Source organism: Anopheles cruzii, chromosome 3 (assembly GCF_943734635.1).
Source record: "Anopheles cruzii chromosome 3, idAnoCruzAS_RS32_06, whole genome shotgun sequence".
NCBI lineage: Eukaryota > Metazoa > Arthropoda > Insecta > Diptera > Culicidae > Anopheles > Anopheles cruzii.
The window spans coordinates 14,843,545-14,866,101 of NC_069145.1; the positions used below are offsets into that span (position 1 = coordinate 14,843,545).

Sequence of the window (22,557 nt, forward strand, 5' to 3'; positions counted from 1 at the left end):
GGACACACCTCGCGCAGACCGCTACTCGAGCTGTGGTGAACCAGAGGGGAGCATAATTAAAAGGAGACAGACCAGCGAAAAAAAACGCACAACACGACGAAAGAAGTAATTAAATTTTCGTTCTCGATCGTACCACAGTAGTTGGCGATCGTGTATGTAGCGGCACCGGGAAGCCATAGAAGATGGCGACCCTATGAGGACGGCTGGGACGGCAATCGCTGTTCGTTTCGCCAAGTTTTTGCGAACGTCGTTCGTTTCACCGCAGTTTTCGGTTGTTAAGGAGTCGGCGTCGGCATCGCAGCATCGCCGAGCTTCCCCAGACTTTCAGACCACAGAAGACCAACACGTCTTCTGTGCCACGCGGCCAAAAATCCCAAACCCGCGCGCTGTAGATGTTATCACGGACAATTTAACTCGTCTCTCGGCGGCTTCGGACGCTACCGAGGTCTTGCGCTCAGCTCGGCTGTCCTGCCGGTCGATGTGGCGCTTTACGCTTTCACTCCGGCACGATCTAATTGTTTGGCGTCGAAGCAGAAGCGGAAGCGATGCCGTGGTGGCCGCCGTCAACCGGTCGGTGGAATTCTGACTGCAGAAGCTGATGCCATCATTAAGAACACCTAAGGGCCGCCGAACGAGACAGAGTTGCTCGCTGTCAGCTCGGCTGCTTGCGATTGAAAAGGGGCCCCGCTGCGACGGCGTCGGAACCGACAGTGTCTGTCGCTGCCAATCGTAACTTTGCCGTTTAATCTGATAATTGTTTTGATCATTTTCCGGCTGCTTGCACCGGAGCTGTTAATCTCCCGCTACAGGTACAACATCCTACTTTGGAGGCATGGACCGATGAGCATTCAGCGCCAAAGATGGGTCCACCGATGGCGCCTTGGCCCTAACAGCGTACAGTGGTTTGCAAGTGTGCATAATGAAGCTGATGCACTCTCCGAGATGGGCACCACCGTGCGACCGTGATGTGCTGGGACTCCTCTCTGGCGTCCCAGAAATGTGCGGAGTTGATTAAAATTCTTCGGCTGGACGTTGATTCTGCGCCTCCGACAGACGGAGCACCGGAGCAGATCCGGAGCCGAAACGCGTCTCATTATTCGTTTGAATTGGTCGCGGATTTTGGGTTCGTTATAAACCGGAAAGGGCAAAAATGCCCTTCAAATACCGATCGATCGGCAACTGGGTTGACCACGGCCTGGCGGACCGGGCCATTCGATCCGTTCGCTGGCCCTGATCGAGGTCCGTTTTCAGGAGGATCTTGTTAACATTACAATCGTTCGTTCGGGAAGAAGTAATGGACGGTATCATGCGATAATTATGATGGCGCGGATGCGCAAATTATGTCCCTGTCGATGTTGGGCAAGAATTGTATGCGGTTTTTTTTCGTATAGAATTAATTGCCGGAGAAGCAACGGACCTGTAGCATAGCGATCTGCCCCCTGTTGTTTAAGTTCCACATAAAGAAAATCGATCAATTAAAATGCTCTTTTGTCGAAGCTTGTAAAACGCCCGGTGCACGTCGGAGATAAGTAATTAATTCGGACATGGCGCATGATTTGTATCGCAGAATATTTTACAACTTACCAACAGCATGTGAAAGTAACTTCCTGGTGTTCTCATTAACCAAATTAATTTGTTATCAATTATGTTGCTATTTTCGTTGTCATTCGATTTAATATTTCCAAATTCAGGATGATTATTATGTAATCAATGTTCATCGTTGCCACTCTTCTGACACTTATCGTTCCCTTTCTTTCTCATCTTTCAGGACAACTGATATGGTCATATAAATGTCGCTTAAAAAGGCTTTCGATGGTGGATATAGGTGAGTATCGCAGCTCATGGATAATTATGTAAACTTCCCCCAAAACACCATGAACCGTTACTAAGCAAGTTTGCGCCTAATAATGGTTCCGCCGTTTAGCGCCGAAAGTCTCTCTCTCTCGTAACGTGCCCCGGTCCCACGGCACCTCCGAGCGAGCCGCGGCCAGTTATAGAATTTCACAAATTCACAACTCGCATGCCTGTGGCGCGATGAACCCTGCCCAATCTGGCCCAACGATCTGGCCTAGCAAAACAATTAGCACGTAAAACTTTACAAACCGCGACTAATTGATCGAGCGAACTCGCTCGAAGATCGGCACGATTTCGGCACCGTTTGCCAATTAGAACCGCCCCGGGCCCTAGCCGAGAGACGGTGCGCTTCGTCGTCCGTTTCAGCAGTCATCTTAAGCCCCGTGGGCCTCAATATATCGGAGTCGAAAAATAAAGATTTACGACTGGCGCGCATAAATTAATCAGTGACGACCATAAAAAGTCGCGCGAGACAGGGAAAACTGGCCAAAAAGTTGGCGTCTTCGGAGGTGGGTGTTGAGCACCCCCAGCAAAAACACACACCAAGGCTGACGCCCGAGAGCGTTGATCGTAGATGAAGCATTTGATTTATCCTTTCGGGCCGTGCAGGCAGAAGACCTCCGAGGCACACACACACAGGCCGCGCTCTGGAAAGGTTTATGCTAATGGGTATTGCTTCGCTTTCGCGACGGTCGGCCGGTAGTGGTTTCTACCAATCAATTAAAAAATATTATCAATCGATCGACGTCGCCGTCCGCGGACACCGTTAGTGATGGAGGGACTCGGTGAAGACGCGTAGCGTCGAATCGGGCCGGGCCGTGATGATGAACGTTTGAAGCCGAACGCGGAAAGGTGATATCTTCGAAACTTCGTGGTTTCCGGCGTCGCGGCAGCGAGAAGGTGTTTCGCTAATGAATTTGATAATCTTGAGACATTCGTCATCTTTTTGCTGGCCACTTCGCCAGGCGCTGGTAATGAAAGTGAATGAAACGATAGCGTTTTGCGTTTGACAAATGAAAGCTAAACGAGTTTGCTATTGAGCAAATATCTAAAACCAAAATTGCCCCGTAACGTCACCTACCATGCAAATCAAATGACCAACGTTGGTGTTACCAATAGCCGCGGCTATTGGTAGAGCCAGCTAGCCGCCACAACACATCACAACAACAAAGTGACAGCCGCCGATATCGGTAGAGCCAGCTAGCCGCCACTTGCATGCCATGCCACGACCCGCTTACGAGTGAGAAAGGATTATGCATGACGAAAGAACCAGCAGTGATAAGCGAAATGCCGGACCAGACGGACTAATTTTGAGTCGCTTCTTTCGGATCGCTTCTTTCGTGATCGATAATAAAGGACTTCAAGATACGGAACGGTCGCGGTGTTTGACTATTACCAACAGTTGGGTTTTCTGTATTAACTTGAAAAGTGAAAAACAGTCAATAAGCCAAATAATTGATATTTTGCAGCAAACACCATTTAAACTTGGTTTTCATAATGATCACCACCGAAGGAACAAACATGCGTGCAAAGAAATTTTACTTTGCCAATTTAAAAAACTTAAAAAAATAAAAAATAAGGTAAATGGCCACATTAACGGTAATGATAATTGGAATTTTACAAAAATCAAGATGACTGTAAGATAAACGAAAAGACGTTTACCGTATTAGGAGTGATCAATACTACCTACCGTTTATCTTTCGAACAAATGTTTGAACCTAATTTTTCGTTTGTTAATAAACAGCACGCCATTAGTCTCATTTCTCGTCCAACAACATTTCACCTAATCTGGCGACACTAATAAAAGTCCACAAGGCAGAGATTAAAAATTCTTCCCAAATTATTCCGCTTCCCAATCAAAACAACGATCGTGGCCGCGACACTATTAGTAGCCACCTCCGCCGAGTCGCGGTGGCCAAAGGCGGCCGGTTCCAGAATCTATGATTAATTACATCGATTCGTTCGAAATTCGAGTATCCCCATGTTTATGGTCCAGCTAACGATTTTGGGTAAAACCTCCAGTCCAGTCCAGCTGTCGCTTCCAGTCCGAGTTCCGCCGCCTGGCCATAAAATGCTAATGCCAGCTTGCCAGGATAGCTGCGGCTGACAAATCGATTTTTGCCAGGGCTGAGCGATTTTTCTCAGCGCTTTCCAGCAGCTCGCGGAATGGCATATGGTTTTCCGCACGATTTATGGCAACCACGGAGCGCTCGCTGCGAAATCTAATCATCGCGGCAAACTCGGCACAAGTTCGCCGTCAATATGGGACATGGGCTGTCACCTAATTCTGGACGATTTGTGGTCCGGGACCGGGAAGCATAATTTGCATTTCGGTCTCGATTGTGGCACAAATGGAGCATTAAAAAATACAACCCATTAATCCGCTAGTGGGCCCCACACACGGCCCGGGTTCTAGGCTTATGCGATTTTACTACGTTTTATGCTAAACGTTTGGGGGGACTGCAATTTTTCGCCGCGCACGACCTGCCGCGATCGGCGTGGGCGGTCAAGTTTTGCGGCGACATCACGCAAAGCGGCAAGATTCGATCGATCGCTGATGTGATAAACGAGTTTACCGGGTCCGCATCTGACTCGTCGGCGGCTCGCTCTATTTGGCCTAGGGTTTTATGGCCGATCGGCTTTGGGCATGTAGAGTGAAGGCTGGATAAAAATGAATCTAAACAAAATGGGCCAAATCTGGGCCAATCAGGCGCGTGGTTTCGTGGAATTAATTTTTCCGTCCGTCGTCGTCGTTGTCGTCGCTGGGCGGCACCAAAAAACAACTCCATTAGAAGAAGGCGACGGCGGCTTGTCTTGTCAAGATCGCGATTGATTTTCGATGATCACCCGGTTGTCGCGTGACGGTTCGTATATATCGATCGGCGTGCTGGCGGACCGGATCATAACGGTTCGAGCCCTGGTTCTGGACCGAAACAGGAACCGTTTCCCTGATTAAGCGTCAAGTATTCGAACTAGTGACGAGTAGTGCGATTGGACTTCTTGTGACATGTTGTAGAACGTGAAGCAATGTGAGCAAAGGGCGTTAGGTAGTGTGTAGAAAGCCTTCAGAATGGCGTTACGTGTTATAATTTGTTTGTACTGCACATCAATTGCCACGAGTGGAATCGAGTGAAGGTATTGAGGCAGTATAATTGAAGTAATGTGTCCAATTTATTTGTCAATTTAGGGGACAAAAGTGAATCTTCAGAAGAATTGAATCATTAGTAATGAAGTGTTAAAATTGTGAATTTTTTTTCATATTGATCTGTAACGTTAACTCTGATCTGATCTGATCGTGTAACTGTAACCCCCGCTGATAGAGCAGTCGGTAACGCTCTTCGCTGTCAGCGCAGCTGGCCGTGGTTCGAATCTCGGGATCGGTTGCAACTCAACCGGCCAAGGTTTCGATTCCCGATACCGGCGTGACAGGGGGGTTGGCGTGGGGCTAACAATCCCGCCCGTAAAAATTAAAAATGTTACAGAGAGCATCAGAGATTAACATTGTCTCTGGTGCAGGCCAAGACTGCTCAGCGGTTGTAGCGCCAAAGAAGAAGAAGAAGAAGATCTGTAACGTTATGGCCCAATGTTTTAAAGGAATCCAAATAACTTAGAGCGACAAACTCTCCTATAATTTGCGTTATAGTTTAGACTTTATCGATTGATTCCGGAGCATATAGGCATAACGCATCGGAACCAAAAAAAATGCTACATCCCAAATGATGCTCGATATCTACAGGATTACGAACAAGGAGCCAACTGTTCACTTCGCTTCAACTGTTTGCGACAATGAAGGCCACTTTGTACTCTGCTGACAATTTATCTAATTACCCGTAGTAAAATGCCTCAAGTGCACGGTGATTCGTGGGCTAATTGCTCCTTGATATCTCGCCGAACTGAGCAAGGTAATAGTAATTGAAAGCCATTATGCCACAAAGCAACGGGCCTGGATAATCCCAGCTACCGGTGCACCTCCATCGACAGTCCTGAAGGCGATAGCGTCCGCTGCAATCGAGGAGATAAGATAAACTGGAAACAAATTTGCCACCGGACGCCGACGGGCCGACGGGCCGACGGGTCGTCCCGTTTGGAACTAGTCGGGCAATCCATGGCGCCCCGTGCAACTGCAAGTCCCACGTAACGCTCTCGCTTTCAAGCAAGCTCTTCGAGTAGCAAGCGGGCGTAATCCCTTCGTGCCGCCAGCCCCCAGCCAAAACAAGCTTCGGCCACGGCCACGAAAAACGACTCCCGTGGGATCCACGAACGTTTATCGGTCGGCAAGCGCCGCTGTAGCGCACGATCCGGACAGGCCACGTCCGGACGACAAGATCATTTAGCGTGGTACGATAGCCTAGTCGGCCCAGCGCCTTACAAGGAGTAGCCCTGTCAGTAGAGGCGGTAGCAGCTACCGAGCGGCGGCCGGTAAAAAGTTGTGAAACCCGTGTCGGAGCCAAACGATAGCATAAACAAATTGATTAGTCGTGTAGCTCCCCGGGTGCGGCCCGGGTGCTCTTGATCGGAGGGCCGGCATTTTCCACACGTTTACATTTAAATGAGCTGTTTCGGTGCGTCACGGTGGCGCTACTGCGCAGGCAAGGGGTCCTTTCTCCCGCTGGAGGCGATAAAATTCATTTCATTGCACTTGCATTCGTTGCAACTGCTCGCGATGCACGCTGATGTTCATCTATCATGGCCACGATTAGCATTTCGTTAACACAGATCATCTTCACGAATGGTTCGGGTGGGACCGGTGGGCTTTGATTCGGCTGTGGAGAGATTTTCTCCGTCTTATCCGCTAATCCTGCTCCGTCAAAGCACCAACCTTGGGCCGTGGGCCGTGGGTGTGGAAAGTGATGATTTTCCAAAATATGCTAAACCACGCGCTGCACTTTCAACAGCTGCTACTGAATATTTATGCCCACAACTCGGCTGCAACTGGCTGCGTTGCGTTGAGCGATGAACGGTCACTTCGAATTAATGCCTCGCTATCACTACGCTAATTGGTGATGATTTTGGATCTCAAGGCCGGGACCGAGGCACGGACCCGTAAAGTGATGCATTATCGCTTTTCGGCGTGGGGCAACTATACCTCGATAGGCGATGATTGCCGCGCCGGTGCCAGATTGTAAGCTTTTGTGTCTATTTCTATGGAATTTTTCCTCCTCGCACTCGAAATGCATGAAAAATGGTGGCTACTCCCTTCCGGAGGCACTACATTGCAGCGGGTAAGAAAATGAAGAGAAAGGAGAAACTGGTTTTTTTCTGTTGATATAATGTCCAATTATGAAAAGGAAAGAAACGTAACACCCCGCACAGCGATCCGTGTTGAATACCGGAGTACTACCGGTTCAATTAACAACGAACACCCTGCTCGATGCTCACCCAAAACATAAAAGATGAACATATTTTTGACCACTCTCTCTGTAACTTTGTCTCATCGAAAGACGAACTTATCAACAAAGTATTGCTGTTAGGAGGATAAATTAAATTGAAAGATAAATCACCAAACAAGTTCGGGTCACCCTGTGATCGACGCCAAAAAGGCCCAAAGAAACGGCCCAAAAGGGAACTGTCAAACGGCCTGGCAGTGAGTCGAGGAGTCAGTAGAGAACAAAGGAAAGTGGAACACGTTTTTCAGCGCTTCCCAATAGTAAAATATAGTTTGCGAAGGAGCTAAAAAAGGTTTCAAAATCCTTTAGAAGAAAGAAAGCGTTTAACGCCAACATTCTGAAAAACAACATTCTGAAAAACTTGTACAGTTTGTAAGGAGAGGGTTCTCTTCTGGTTCCTCAAATAGTGATAGACTCACAACCTCAAAAAGTGATAGACTCACAACCTCAAATAGTGATAGACTCACAACCTCAAATAGTGACAGATTCACAACCTCAAATAGTGATATATTCACAGCAGTACGTGATTAACTCACAAAAGGCACAATCATGCCACCAAAGTCTAAAGTTGGTGCGACGAAGAAAGTTTGTTGCAGCGCCATGTGTAATGAGCCAGCTTCCCAGAAGGAGATGATAGCTTGCGGCGATTGCAAAAAATGGTGGCATAAAGAGTGTGGCGTGACAAATGCTGAAGTCAATGAACTTAATGAACCGTGGCAGTGTGCAAGCTGTAAACCACCACCGAAGCCAATGTCGTTCGCCACGTCGTCATCATCGAGACGCGCAAGGATTGATCTCAAGCTCAAACAGCTAGAAGAGTCGCGAGCTCTGAAGGAAAAAGAGCTGGCATTCGAAAGAGAGTTTCTAGAAGAAAAACAAAGGCTGATGGAGGAGCAGCTGGATGCCGAAGAGGAAGAAGGCATGCTGGGAGATGGGATTCCAAGAAGTCAAGCTGGCGAACGAGTTGAAAGTTGGTTGAAGGACAACGAATTACCGAAACCCGAAAAAAAGGCAATTTCCGACGAAATCACTCGTATGCGACAGCAGTTAACGCTCCCCGAGCAAAAGCCTTTGTTCGAACCAACGAAAGCTCAATTAGCAGCCCGCCATGCGCTGCCCAAAGATCTGCCTACATTTAATGGGGATCCTAAGGATTGGACCTTGTTTATAGCGAATTACAACTATTCAACAGAAGCGTGCGGCTACCAAGACTACGAAAACTTGATTCGCTTGCAACGATCGCTAAAGGGAGTTGCATTGGAATCGGTGCGAAGCCGATTGCTTTTACCCAACTCGGTGCCGAAGGTGATCGAAACGCTGACAAAAAGGTTCGGTAGACCCGAATTAGTCATTGATACTCTGTTAGAAAAGATAGCGTCACTACCACCACCACGAGGAGATAAATTGGAATCGATGATAGAATTTGGGACAGCCGTGCAAGCATTGAGCGATCATATAGTGGCCGTGGGAATGTTAGATCATTTGCATAACCCCACTCTTATAAAGAGCCTTATTGTAAAACTGCCTGCCGAATACAAGATGAAATGGGCAGAATACAGTCGCCATAATAGCAAATCCAATTTGCAAACATTCGCGCAATACATGGAAGAAATAGTTGACGATGCTTCAAGCGTCACCTTCCAATCGATGGCTAAGGAAAAATCGACGAAAGGGCAACCACACAGATTATTAGTACACACCAATGCCAACCAACATATAATCAAGGCATGTGTTGTGTGCAAACAAGATGGCCACAAAATCGAGCAATGTACGCAGTTCAAGGCGATGAACGCAAATGAGCGTTGGCAAACCATTAAGTCCTTAAAACTTTGCCGAACATGTTTAAACATGCATAAATCCCCTTGTAATAGGACGCAAACCTGCGGTGTTGACAACTGTACAGCTCGACACCACCAATTGCTTCATTATAAAAACGTAGAAGGCGAAACGAATAAAGAGGAAGCGTCCACTCCAGTGACAATTGCTTATCATAACCAAGAAGAAAATGGTTTCCTCAAAATGATATGCGTCACGCTGTATAATGGTGACAAAGAGTTGGAAATTCTCGCATTCATTGATGAAGGGTCGTCATTAACACTCCTAGAAGAAGAAGTGGCAAATTCCTTAGGACTTCAGGGAAGGGTAAAACCACTATGCTTGAAGTGGACTGCTAATGTTACACGTGAAGAAAGAAATTCTAAACAAGTTTCGTTTAAGGTTTCCGGTCGAGGACAGAATCGGCAGTATCCAATGGATGGAGTTCGTACGGTGGAAAGTTTGGACCTCCCGGAACAATCCATGGAAGCGCAAGATTTAAGGGAGAGGTATAATTACCTGCGAAACATCCCACTTTGTAGCTACAGAGGAGAGAAGCCGAAGATGCTGATAGGCATCGACAACATCTCTCTTATTGTCCCTCAGAAAGTAAGAGAAGGGTCTTCGGGACACCCGACGGCGGTTAAAACTCGACTCGGCTGGTGTCTATACGGCGGAAAACAGACCATTTCAAATGGCTGTCACTATCACACCTGCGATTGTAACGATGATCAGTCAATGGACAATACGTTGAAAAAGTACTTCGCGTTGGAAGAGGTAGCGATTAAATCGACCACCCCAATAACCTCCGCTGAGGATCAACGTGCCCTGGAAATATTGGAGAATACCACCAAGTACATCGGCAATCGCTATGAATCCGGATTACTCTGGAAGTATGATGAAGTGAATCTTCCAGACAGTTATCAAACTGCTTTCAAACGACTCGAATGTTTCGAGCGTAAATTGAACAGAACCGAACAATTAAAAGAACGAGTAGAAGCTCAAATTCAAGAATATATACAGAAGGGCTATGCACATATAGCTATTGATGAAGAATTACAAACAGTCAAACCAAACAGAATTTGGTACCTGCCGCTGGGTGTAGTGGTGAATCCAAAGAAACCCGAGAAAGCGCGGCTGATCTGGGATGCTTCCTCAAAGGTGAATGACATCTCATTGAACTCAGTTCTTCTAAAAGGTCCCGACCAACTCTGTACACTACCTACAGTACTTTTCCGGTTCCGTCAATACCCCGTTGCTGTGAGTGCTGATATAAAAGAGATGTTTCATCAAATAAGAATCATCGAGGCCGATAAACAATCACAACGATTCCTATGGCGTTCGGACCCGGAGAAGAAGCCGGATACCTACATAATGGATGTAGCAACATTCGGAGCTACGTGCTCGCCTGCCACGGCACAGTACATAAAGAATCACAATGCGCTACGATTCACGCAAGAATATCCAAGAGCCGTTGAAGCGATCACTCAAAATCACTACGTAGACGACTACCTAGATAGTTTCGAAACCCAACCTGAAGCCATACTAATTGCAAAACAAGTTACCGCAATACATCAGAAGGGAGGCTTCATCATCCGAGGCTGGTGTTCTAACGTCAAAAGCGTAGTGGAAAGTCTGGGTGAAAAGGTAGCCACTAACTCAAAAGAAATTAAGACTCATGACTTTGAAAATCATGCGGAAAAGGTGCTGGGGTTAAAATGGGATACTCAACAAGATGAGTTCTACTTTCCCACTACTATGACAAACGAGATAGCAGAGCTGATCAAAAGCCGAAAGATCCCGACAAAACGCGAAATACTGCGGTGCGTGATGACGCTGTTTGACCCCTTGGGAACGTTAGCGCCGTACCTCATACAAGGAAAGATGTTGGTACAGGATACATGGCGTGAAGGGACGTTGTGGGATGAACAGATAACAGGCAAGTTAATACCCAAATGGCATAAATGGCTCAACACACTGGGAAATATCGCCGAAGTGCGTGTGCCTAGGTGCTACTACCACCAAGCGAGCTGTCAGAAACCAATCTCGGGAGTGCAACGAGGAGTTGAGTTACACACGTTCGTCGACGCGAGCGAATTGGCCTACGCCTGCGTGTCCTATTTTCGCTTTATAGATGATGAGAAAACCATAAAAGTGGCACAAGTAATGGCAAAAGCCAAGGTAGCACCGGTCAAAATACTGACGATACCCCGCCTTGAACTTCAAGGATGTGTTCAAGGCGCACGGATGGCCAAATATGTGGCGGAAGGCCACTCCTACAGAGTGACGCAGCGATATTTCTGGACAGATTCGTCCACCGCATTAAGTTGGATACATTCCGACCCCAAGAAATATCGCCCCTTTGTGGCACATCGCGTGGGAGAAATCCAGGAGCTAACAGATCGGCGAGAGTGGTACTGGGTACCTACAAAACAGAACCCTGCCGACGAGGCAACACGGTGGGGAGCAGACCTTACCAAACTCAACAGCACCTGGTTGCGAGGACCACCATTCCTATATCTACAACCCACCGAGTGGCCGAAACAAGGGCTTATCGGGGAAAGCAAGGCAGAAGTCCGCACCTGTTTAGCGCACTGGGAGTCTCAGGCCAACAACCTGATTGATTGGTCACATTTTTCTAAATATACCAGACTATTACGAGCGATGGCCTACACATTACGGGCCGTAAGTAACTTCAAGTTACTTAAACTGAAACTTAAGCCATTGAATAGTCCACTCTGCAAAGAAGAGTATACGAAAGCAGAACAAACGTTGTTAAGAGAGGCTCAAGCTGAGTCGTTTCCCGAAATCAACATGATAAAACAAGGGAAAGTGCCGGGACTCCTTAATCAACATTCATTGTTCCGTCTATCACCCATTCTAGATGAGAACGCGGCGATGCGATTCATAACTCCCGGTTCACCGCATATGGGTGGTTCTTGGGAAAGACTAATACGATCGGTAAAGTTATCCCTGCAAGCAGTTCATACCGGAGACGTCTTCAGTTCGGAGGATCCGCAGACGGCGTTGGCTGAAGCTGAAGCTATTGTAAATAGCAGACCGTTGACCTCCCTCCCGGTTGAGAGTCCGGTAGCGGAGCTGGCAGTACTCAAAGTCGGAGGTGGTGGAACTTCTCCAGTTCTGGGCAGTTCCACGGTGGGGAGAATGTTAGGAGGATAAATTAAATTGAAAGATAAATCACCAAACAAGTTCGGGTCACCCTGTGATCGACGCCAAAAAGGCCCAAAGAAACGGCCCAAAAGGGAACTGTCAAACGGCCTGGCAGTGAGTCGAGGAGTCAGTAGAGAACAAAGGAAAGTGGAACACGTTTTTCAGCGCTTCCCAATAGTAAAATATAGTTTGCGAAGGAGCTAAAAAAGGTTTCAAAATCCTTTAGAAGAAAGAAAGCGTTTAACGCCAACAATTGCCAAACATCATTTCCAACTACTAAAATTAACTGAAGAAAAAAAAGCCCATCTTTTGCAGTATTGTCAGAAATGTGGTCACTTTATTGATCATTCGCTCATTCGCTCAACGACAAATCTTACATCGGTAATATCACAACATACTTAGGCAATAAACAATAGCTCCGCTTTCCTGGGTTCAGCTTGAGGTGGTTCGCAGTCTAAAGGCTCCATTCAAAGACTCGTTCGCACGCACTCTTGAGAGGCACACGATCGATCGTTGCTAACCGCTTCTCGCTAAGCCCGTCACAAATAGTAGATCGTTTCAGACTTTCAGACACGTTCAGAGTGTGAGTGTTTTTTGTGTGTGTGAGGTTGGGCCCGTTTTAGTCCGCCCGCAGAGACTAGAGCCCGGTAAAGTGGCAAACTGAGTTTAGAGTAGGCAACCCCTGGGGTCAACCCCATTCCTATTGCCTTCTTCGCTAACTCCTACAGCATTTTACATTTGCGGCTTCCGCGGGTCACCATTTCCGTGGGTAAACTTTTCGAATAGTGAACTGCTCGATAGATTACGTAGCCAATTGCTAAACCGGCGAGACTAGCGGAGACACCGACCGCCAGCAGCACATCTATCATCAGAGACTCGAACCATGTCAGGTGGCGCCCTCTTAGCGGCTGAGCGCCACCGTTGCGAGCTACATACTCGATCCACCAGACGGCGCGCTCCATCGACGTTTGCGGTTGATCGTTGAGCAAACGCTGGAGTTTATTAACGTTTTCCTGATATCTGTTTGAGATGAAAGGGGGGTAAATTAGGCATCGTTCGTTTGGTGCAGCTTCTTTGTAACTAACCTTTCCACAGTGAACACCTCCCGCAGCTTGTCCATGAAGGTGGCTTGGGTTTCGAAGTCGATGAGCGACACGATGCCGGCCTCGTACTTGGCAATCTGAAGCAAATAGTGCTCGTACGAAGTCGAGAAGCTGATGCCAACCACCGGCACCCGATGCTGGATGGCGTCCTCGATGTTCATCTGGCCCCCGTCCGTTATGAACAGACGCACTTTAGGATGAGCTGCAAAGGGAGTACAATAAATAAGGAGTAAGCTTCCTGCTGACTATCGGAACGAAGGGCGTGCATCTTTCCCATTGAAAAATACGTCCATTGATAAGCCGCCTAAGATAAAGTAGCATAAACACTTGAAGCGCCGCAAAACAATGTCACGCGTCCTTGGCGCTTGCGTTGCAGATAAGCCGTGAGGAGAGTGCAAACTTTTACCGTAAACAAACAGAGCGTTGTTTACGGCCACAAAATGGCAAACCCGCCTGCTCCCAGGCGTGACCGGAAGTTGACGGTGCGTTTCTAATTTATTGTACCCGCAGACGAGTGGTAGTTGTTTTGATGCACCTTTCTCAATGAACCGGAATGCGGCCGTGTGCACGTGCTGGCGAGTGTGACCGCGGAATTACAATACACGCGCAGTTGCCCTCGCTTGGCCCACCACTTTATCGCTATTCGTCGGCGTCATCGTCGAATGTCAAGTGCGTCATCGAAGCATCGTGCCAAGCCCCCAACAAGTTAAGTTGCGGCCCGCGCGGGAGGTTTGGACGTGATATGTTGATGACCGGCGCGCGAGAAGTCGACAAACAAGTACGTTGCTGCCGCCGCTCCTCGCCCCGCAGGTCTGTCTAATCTTGTTTTTGTTTTGAACTACAGAGCAGAGCGTGGCGCCGGCTGCATCCCTATTCCGCCACCGGTGACCCGATTCGCTCACCGGAGCGTCGAGTCTCGGGCTACCGACAGACCCTCTCCCAGATCGACCGGGAAGTCATTAATATTCACACCCGTCAGCACCGAGAGCCGGGTCCTTTGTGGACTTGCAAAGGGGCGCAGTGGTGATAGTTGGTTGTTTTGATCCGACCCTTGCTGGCGAGAACCCGGGGGGGACCAAGATTGGCACAAACATTAAACCGTGCCGTTTCAAGGTTTCACACAGAGTATGCCGCGCACTGCGCAATTTGGCGCTGGCCAATGAAAGCCAATCAAGATCGCGAACCGCTGTGCCAAATCTTCACGCGTTGCGAATGAAGTGCTGCTGGCACGACACAAGGCGGTTGACGCGAAGAAACTGCGCGTTTCGTGACGAGAATAGCGGGCTAATGAAGTGAAGCGAATCGGCTGCAAAGACGCCCCGGTACTTACCGAGAACCTCCTCCTGGGGCACGCTAAACGATTGGTAGATCCGGGCGGAGGTATTGATGACCCCGCTAGCCTCGTTCAGCGACCACACGCTGGCCACCTCGAGCTGCTCGAGCGTCTTGACGATCTTTTCGATCCGCGCCCGGCCGGAGTGCGCCGCAATGTTCACGTACACGACCGGTTCGTCGCACTGGGCGAGGAAGAGTTCCAGATCGGCCGGCAGCATCGATCCATCGCCGCCGCTGGTGGGCCGCTGGTGGATGCCACCGAGATACACGGTAGTCGGTCCGACCGGACGCACGTTACCGAGCAGCTGGTAGGAGTTGATCAGCAGCAGATCGGCGTTCTGTTCGATCTGCCACAGATCGGAGATGGATTCGCCGAAGGCACCCTTCGCGATCGCATTCTGCGCCGGGATCTCCTCGGTGTAGTAATAGAACCTGCCGGGGGGAAGCAGAAAAAAAGCAATCAGTAAACACGCCGTTAATGGTTATTTAGTCTGTGACGTCAAACGGTGGCCACGGAAGCTGATTAAGCATATTAATTAGCGACTACCATGCGCCAGCATAGTGCTGTGCAAAAATATGTTTGCCCTTCCGGTGACTGTGGCCGGCTGATAACGACTCGGCCCTACGTCACTGCACCGCGTAGACCAAACGAGGCGTAATACCGCCACCGTTACACAACCTAATCCCGCCTCGTCTGTCCTGTCGCCGAAAACAACCTCTTAGTGGCCCGGCAGGTTCTGCTGATAGTAGGAACGTGTTCGAAGCTCATTATCAGGCCGACCGCAAGAAATGAACAATGAACTCAAAGTGGGTCAGCGTGTGGGGTTCAAGGGGCAATAGCGCTCCCCGATGCATCGTTTATCTAAATCCTGGTCATTTTAAAAGCAAAACTCAGCACGGACGGATGACGACAAGTCATCGGAGACTCGCGATTCGAAACAATGAAGTGGCGTTAGAGACCAAACAAAGCGAACCAGCGACAGGAGACGCCGCGCAACCATTCGTTTGTAACGGCGATCGTCCATTGCGTGGCTAAATTGCAAACAAAGTAAAAGCGGACGACCTGGGGGCAGACTGCAGCTCCACACTTATCGTTGGCCAAGCGAAATCGGTAACCTTGAAGGCTATCGCACTGGACAATTCGTGTTGCGAACGTACGCGTCGATAGTTCCGCAAATCGTTCCGCCGGCGTATTGACCCGCTCCCCGTCATGCGTGAGATGATTCCCAGCGAGCCGGAAATCGGTGCGCCTCGGGGGCTAGGTGTTGCGAGCTCCACCGAGTGCTGAGTAACCTCACTTTTACTTTCCTTCATGTGCCCCGCATGTGACTTGCACTTTTGCGCACGTTTCGTGCACGAGGGTTCAGCAAGCAACCGCAGCTACCCTAACCGGTCCGTGGCCGTCCCAGAGAACCGGCACTGAGTGGCTGTCGTCGAATAGGTTACTCAACGGCGGTGTAATTGCCACCGCGGGGCCCTAGTGCAGTGCACGATGTCAGGGTTGAATAATTCATTCTAGACGGCATTCATTACCTCGCCCTGCGCCTTGCCAAAGCAGCTTGGCTCCCCCGTGTTCGTGACACGGGGGGAGGGTGGTCCACCGCTCCCTGCCACTTACCTGTACCAAACGGTGAACAGTACGCTCGAAATGCGCTGCAGCAGGCTGAGATCCTCGCTGAACGGCATGAAGATGCTCGGATAGCCGATCGGGTGGTTCGGGTTGCCCAGGGCCTCGTGTGCATTGATGTAGGCTCCGCCGTTTGCGATTCCCACCAGGGGCGCGCGAAAGTGTTCGGCGAACGCATTCATCAGCGTCACGCCCGACCACTCCACGATGACGACATCGAACCGGGAACACTTGGCCACTCCGTCATCCTGGCTGGCCGACTGGATCAGCTTCTGCACGGCGGGATGCTGCAGTTCCTCGGCCGAGATCGTGCGCATCACATCGAACACTTTGCGCAGCATATCGCGCCCGTCCAGCCCGTCCACGTTGAGCTGCTCCAGCACCGGCAGCCGGTAGGCGAAGCTGAGATCGATCTGCTCGATTCGATCGGGCCGATGCTGTGGATCCATGGGATCCGTTGTGACCAGCACAATGTCGTGGCCTCGCTGTGCTAGCTCCTCGAGCAGTGGCCGGTAGACGAGCTGGTGCTGCTTCAGGGGCACCGGGAAGATTGCCAGTATCTTGGCCGCGTCTGCCAACCGGTCGGTCGGGGCACCGAGCAGCAGCAGCAGCAGCAGCAGCAGCCCACTTGTTGTTGACACCGCCGCCCGTCGCCGCCGGTCAGTCACCGTGGCCATCCTGCGGTGTTCTATTTTGAGAGTGGATCAACCGACCAAAGATTCCGACCCCGTTGGCTCCCGTTGGCAACACTCTAACGGGGTCGTCGGCGGCGGAAATTGTTCACTTGCCCCGAAGAACGCCTTATTTGGTTGTCACAAGCTCTTGGCGAACGTTGCTAACCAACCTGACCTTGCCTAATTGACGATCGGTTACGAATTGGTGGTACTTTTGCGGTACATCAACTCAAAATGGACACCACGCCAGTCGCTAGGCACTGCGGGACTGCGCCACTCGCGAACCTTTGCGTGATGGAATAAATTTCGCTCAATAAAGGCGCAATCAGCACGAACGAACTCGCTCTGAAGCACCTCACTCGTTACAGCTCGGCGCGTCACGTTTTATGCAGCCGGGCGTGAAGTGCTTTCTTCGTCGACCTACACCGGCACTGGGGCCCGTTTAACGGTCACTCTTGCTCGATGAATCCGAGCGGTCGCGCTCCGGAAGCCACGTTTTCTTTGAACCCAGCTCAAGGACACTACGGCAACGATCTCAAGCGTCCCAGAAGATAACGTTCCAAACGTAGTCCGGAAGATGGCCAGCAGAGGTCTCGGGCGAAGCACCCGCTATCGATCGCCGTTGCTGCAAAGGGAAAATGAAGGCGACATCAATAAGACATGCTAATTAGACGGATTCTGACGACGGCAGGCTATGGCAGGGCTTTCGCAGAAAAGTGGCGTGTTGCGTGGTGCTAGAGACGCATTACGAAACCGCAATCGCGGCTACCGGCCACATGACATGCGGTGGTCCGATGTTCGTGACGTTTTGGCACGGTGGTGTAGGGATAAAAAAAAAATGTTCGAGAAGTTTCTGCAAAGAACAGCGCCACAAAGAAGTCGGGCCTCTTTATCATAAGCGGTACATTCTGGTGGCCACGGGCTGCAACGGCGTGCGGTGTGAGTCATTCCAGTTGCATCCGCTCTTAGTCCAACGCGCTTCAACGTTATTCAATGTGGTCAAGAAAATTCCTGGCACATGTTGAAGCGAGCTACCCACGCATTCCTTTGCTTACGAATGACGGTTTCCGGTTGTTTTATGTAACCATCGCGCGCGCCACACATGGGGAAGAGGATCGAACGCCGAATGAAAACCTTTTTTAACCCTCGAATGCAGAGAAGCAGTCATTATTTGGATTGATTTAATCAGCACAGAAAAAGAAACCAACATTTACGTAACGGCGTTGCGCTACGGGCTCGTTACGGGTTGGCAAACATTAGTGCGAAAATGTCAAGATGTGCATAAATATTATTCCATCGCACCTAGCGACCGCTGCGGACACATTGTGCGTAAATTGTTCCGTCAAACACCAATTGGTCGCCACATTTCAAGGCGATGCGCTTAACAGTCACTTAACAGTTGGGTACTTCTATTCAACAAGAAAAAAGAGGCCCCACAAAGTCAAGCTCATCGCCATTGGACGGCCATACTAATCTCCGTCCGTTGCTGCTGTGTTTGCTTTGTGGCCGCAGCTGTACATGGCAACATACGGCCCAACTGTTGCCTCGCCAAAGTCCATCGTTCGTGCGTCGGTCTGAAACGGCGCGGCGCGGGGGGTTATGATTCATGCGCGACCACGCACGCGGCAAAGGGGGGTTCAACGCGCGCCCCTCGTCTTCTCTATCGGTCCGCGGTCCGCGTGTTCTTCGCCTTTCTTTGTTGGGCGTTCCGTTTCGGAGGAAGCGCAAGAAAACGACCAAAACAAAACGCGCGAAAGCGGCCACTTCCTCTGCGCGAGACACGCACATAGCGGTGCTTTCGTCTGACGCGCGCTGGTCTTAAGTTATTCATCAAACCAATAGAGCGCGGTTCACGAACTCCCGGTTGAAAGATGCTCGAAATCCAAGGCGCCTTTTGCCGTTCTGCATCGAAGGGTTAGCTCGGACCAAAACATAAGCGGGCTCAATGTCTCGTACCTCCAATCAGCTGCTGCAGGCGTGCGTTGCGTGCGTGCGTGCGTGCGTTCGTGAGTTGTGTCACAAGCTCGCTTGCTTGTGTTGCTCCCGTTTCTTTTGTGTTTGTTTGTATCTGTGTACGAACAGCTGCTCGCCTGTCACTGTCGCGCCCAGAGCTGGTGCGAACCGGTTTTTCCCTTTTGGGGACTGTTTTGTATACACAACTCGCCAGCGAAAGGCAAACAATTCATTCCCCGCGCAGCATCCGATTACGATGATGATGTTGGGGTCAAAAACTTTTACAGAGTTTTTGTTTCACTACTACAACGGGAAATGGTTTTCTTTCGAGCACTTCAGCACTAAAGTCCTTTGTAAATCCTTTTCACTTCGCACTTGTGATGATGTCTTTCGAATGCGCAACAATTGAGCACAACAATTGAGTTCTAATGATACGTTTGAATGTTTCTGTTTGAAATTGGTCGTAACCGAAAACACGTTAAATTCAACGGGAAATTCTCTCACACGAGCACAAAAATGCAAAACTTGTTGATCCCGCAAAGGTGTTTTTGTTTTTTCTGGCTGTTTCTGAATCCAACAGATTTATTAACCTGTATTTCTCTGCGTTCCCGGGCTCTTTCGAAAATTTCAAATTCGATTTCGAAAACAAGAAGAAGAATAAGAAAAATAAGAACACATGAAAATGCATTTCTAAAACGAAGAAAAAACGAAGAAGAAGAAATGCAAACCTGACTTTTGAACCTGACCTTTCTTTACCGAAACTGACCATAGCGAGATTTCTCTCTTCTCTCAAAACGGCACACAGTGACGAACAAAATAGATGCCTCAGATTCGACGAAAAGGTTGATATCATATTTATTTACGATAATTTTTGGAACAAACAATTGGAACAAGGAATTTTTAAGGGAATTTGAATTGTTGGATACATGCTGAACGATTGGAGAGTATACATACCAGGTGTATAAGCTTAAATCCGCTGTTTGCTCATACCAGGTTCACCTGTCAATTTTGTCCTCTTCATTCGTGTTTTTGGCAACATTACCTTATTTTAAAATGAGGTAAATGATTTCAGGTCGCAAAATAAATTATTTCGGTGTGCAACCCATCATTGAAAGGGTTAAACTATGTCAACTTTTGTGCCTGAAAATGACGTTTTGCGGGGATTATTATTTTTCTGTTGCCTCTTGAAGAAAACTGCTTCGGAATCGCACCAAATGCTTGTGGGGACTTGTTTTTGGAAGATCGCAGTGCTTTAAGCGGCTTAAAAAGTTTCGAAATTGCGATTTTGACTTTACAAAAAAAAGCCTTGAAAGACTCCAAAAAACGGACTTTATGGTGGGACAGAGAGGTGTGGTGTTTCACAAGTTTCTAAAACCTGATGCAAACGTTAATTCCGATCGTTCTTCTTCTTCTTCTTTTGGCGCTACAACCGCTGCGCGGTCTTGGCCTGCACCAGAGACAATGTTAATCTCTGGTGCTCTCTCTAACATTTCATTTTTACGGGCGGGATTGTTAGCCCCGCGCCAACCTCCCTATCACGCCGGTATCGGAAATCGAAACCATGGCCGGTTGAGTGACAACCGATCCCGGGATTCGAAACCCAGGCCAGCTGCGTGACAGCGAAAAGCACTACCGACTGCTCTATCATTCCGATCGTTACTGATAACAAATGCCCTATTTGAACCATGCATTGATCGAAAAACCACCAAAAAGCCAATTTTTTATCAACAATGGAGGCGCCTGGTGCCCCGTGCCCTGAAGCACCAGGCACCCCAAAAAGCAAAACTGTTTCAGGATACTATCAAATCACTTGGATGAGCACTGCTATCCTCCCGGAAAACAGCGGATTTAAGCGTATACACCTGATATACATGTATGGTATACATATAGTACAAACTGTCGTGAGAAGTGGCCAAATAGGGGCATTTAAGACTAGGACTAGGAGCAATCAATAACTGGATCGATCGGGTGATCAATCATGCAGAGTACACTGTAATCACTTACGACATGTGAATAATAAAAGAAGAACAAACCACGTTTCAAACTCTGGTTGTATCACCCTGGGAAAGTGCGCCACTTGCTTCTAACAGGTGTTGCATTAAAAACTTATGTCCATTATGTTACAATCGTATCGTCCCACCGATGAGATCGCAAGAAAATGGCAGAGAAAAGTTCTGCTGAATATTCATGAACCACTCTGCTAACCTTGGCTTTGTGGTGCGCCACTTTCCCTTAAGGTCTTTGGGGCAAGTGGGTAAAAATAGAATCAAACTCATAACTGGCCAAACGGGTCATTCACAAATGCACTGTCAAGATGCGGATGCGACCCATCAGATACTTGGCACCCTTCATAGATTTGGCAACTGGTAAATGTTTTTAATTTTGTGTGTTTAGACTGCACGACTAATTGATTGTGTCACTCAGTCACGACGCCGGCACCTGTTGACCGTTAAAGATGCATCTTTTTGTAGAAAACCTCACATATATTAGCTGAAAGGGCCGCTTCCCGGTAAACAAATTTTAAACATTCATGCGCCGTTTGTTCTATTTTCGGCTTGGGGTCGTCGCATCCGGCAAAGGGACACAAACCGGGTGGAAAACAGGCCACGTTGCGCAACTTGTTGACATGGCGACATTGGGCCGACAAGCGGGAGAAGATATTTGTTCAGCGGACCGTGATCGCTAATCTGTGCCCCCCCACCTTTCTTTGCAGATCTAAAAATCTCCACCATGTGGAGTCGATGGAAGGCATCGATTCTACTGTTAACGGTTTGCTGTTGGATCGCTGAGCAGTACACGGTACCGGTGGCAGCGCTGGCGGCTGCGGCCTCGGGTTCTAGTCACAACTACAAGATCAATCCGAAGCCCTGCTCGGTGAACGGCAACGAGGGCACGTGCATGTTCGTCTGGGAATGCATCAAATCCGAGGGCCAGCACGTGGGCATGTGCATGGACCAGTTCATGTTCGGGTCCTGCTGCTCGCACAATCTGACCGAAAATGTGATACCTCAGAACTACCAGCAGATGCTGACCTACCGGCCGAAGCCCTCGGCGCCCAGCGGCGGCGGTGGCGGCAAGTATAAACCACCGAAGCCAAGGTAAGATGAATGACCATGCGGCTCCATGCGGTATCGGGTGGTTGGCTCGACGAATGACCTTCGACACGAATAACCTGTTCTCCCCGTTCTTCGTTCCATGCTTGGTGTGATCCGGTGTTTTGGTCGTTGGCCGAAACAGTACATTCGTTAGTAGTAACGGGTATACGACCATCTACCGACCAAACGGAAGTGGGACGCTGGTGATACGACCGTCGCACAACCACCACCACCAGCAGTCGTATCCCCACCACCACCAGCACACGTATCACCACCACAAACCGAGCAGTGGCGGCCTTAGTAGTTCCAGTAGCGTTAGTAGCGGTGGCGCTTTCGTCACCGGCAGCAATCAATTTAGTCACAAGCCAACAGAGGGCACTGTAAATAAACATTCTACCTTATCGACGCTGGTGCAGCAGTCAGTGGCAGCAGCGGGGGCCACAGTCCCGGACCAGGAGATGGCGGCCAGTGCCGCAACCGGTAAGTGGCGGCTCATTTTGTGGCGCGCACTGCCACTGTCACAGGTCACAGGACGGTTGTCCT

General features: G+C 49.2%; 2 protein-coding genes across 2 annotated transcripts in view; one reads left to right on the plus strand and one right to left on the minus strand.

Annotated features, from left to right (window-relative positions):
* Nucleotides 1-1,710: 1,710 nt before the first annotated feature.
* LOC128269910 (serine proteinase stubble) overlaps nt 1,711-22,557 on the plus strand; it is a 34,199-nt gene continuing 13,352 nt past the window's right edge. The window contains exons 1-3 of the mRNA XM_053007314.1: nt 1,711-1,825; nt 21,633-22,017; nt 22,157-22,494. Of these exons, the coding sequence (XP_052863274.1) occupies nt 1,711-1,825; nt 21,633-22,017; nt 22,157-22,494 (838 nt within the window). The remainder of the gene's footprint in view (nt 1,826-21,632; nt 22,018-22,156; nt 22,495-22,557) is intronic.
* On the minus strand, nt 12,544-19,057 carry LOC128273348 (UDP-glucosyltransferase 2-like). The gene is made up of 5 exons (XM_053011289.1): nt 18,923-19,057; nt 16,284-17,591; nt 14,661-15,097; nt 13,313-13,532; nt 12,544-13,247 (listed from the first exon to the last, which is right to left on the minus strand). The coding sequence occupies exons 2-5, from the start codon at nt 16,967-16,969 to the stop codon at nt 12,950-12,952; spliced, it is 1,641 nt and encodes a 546-aa protein (XP_052867249.1). The 5' UTR covers nt 16,970-17,591; nt 18,923-19,057; the 3' UTR covers nt 12,544-12,949.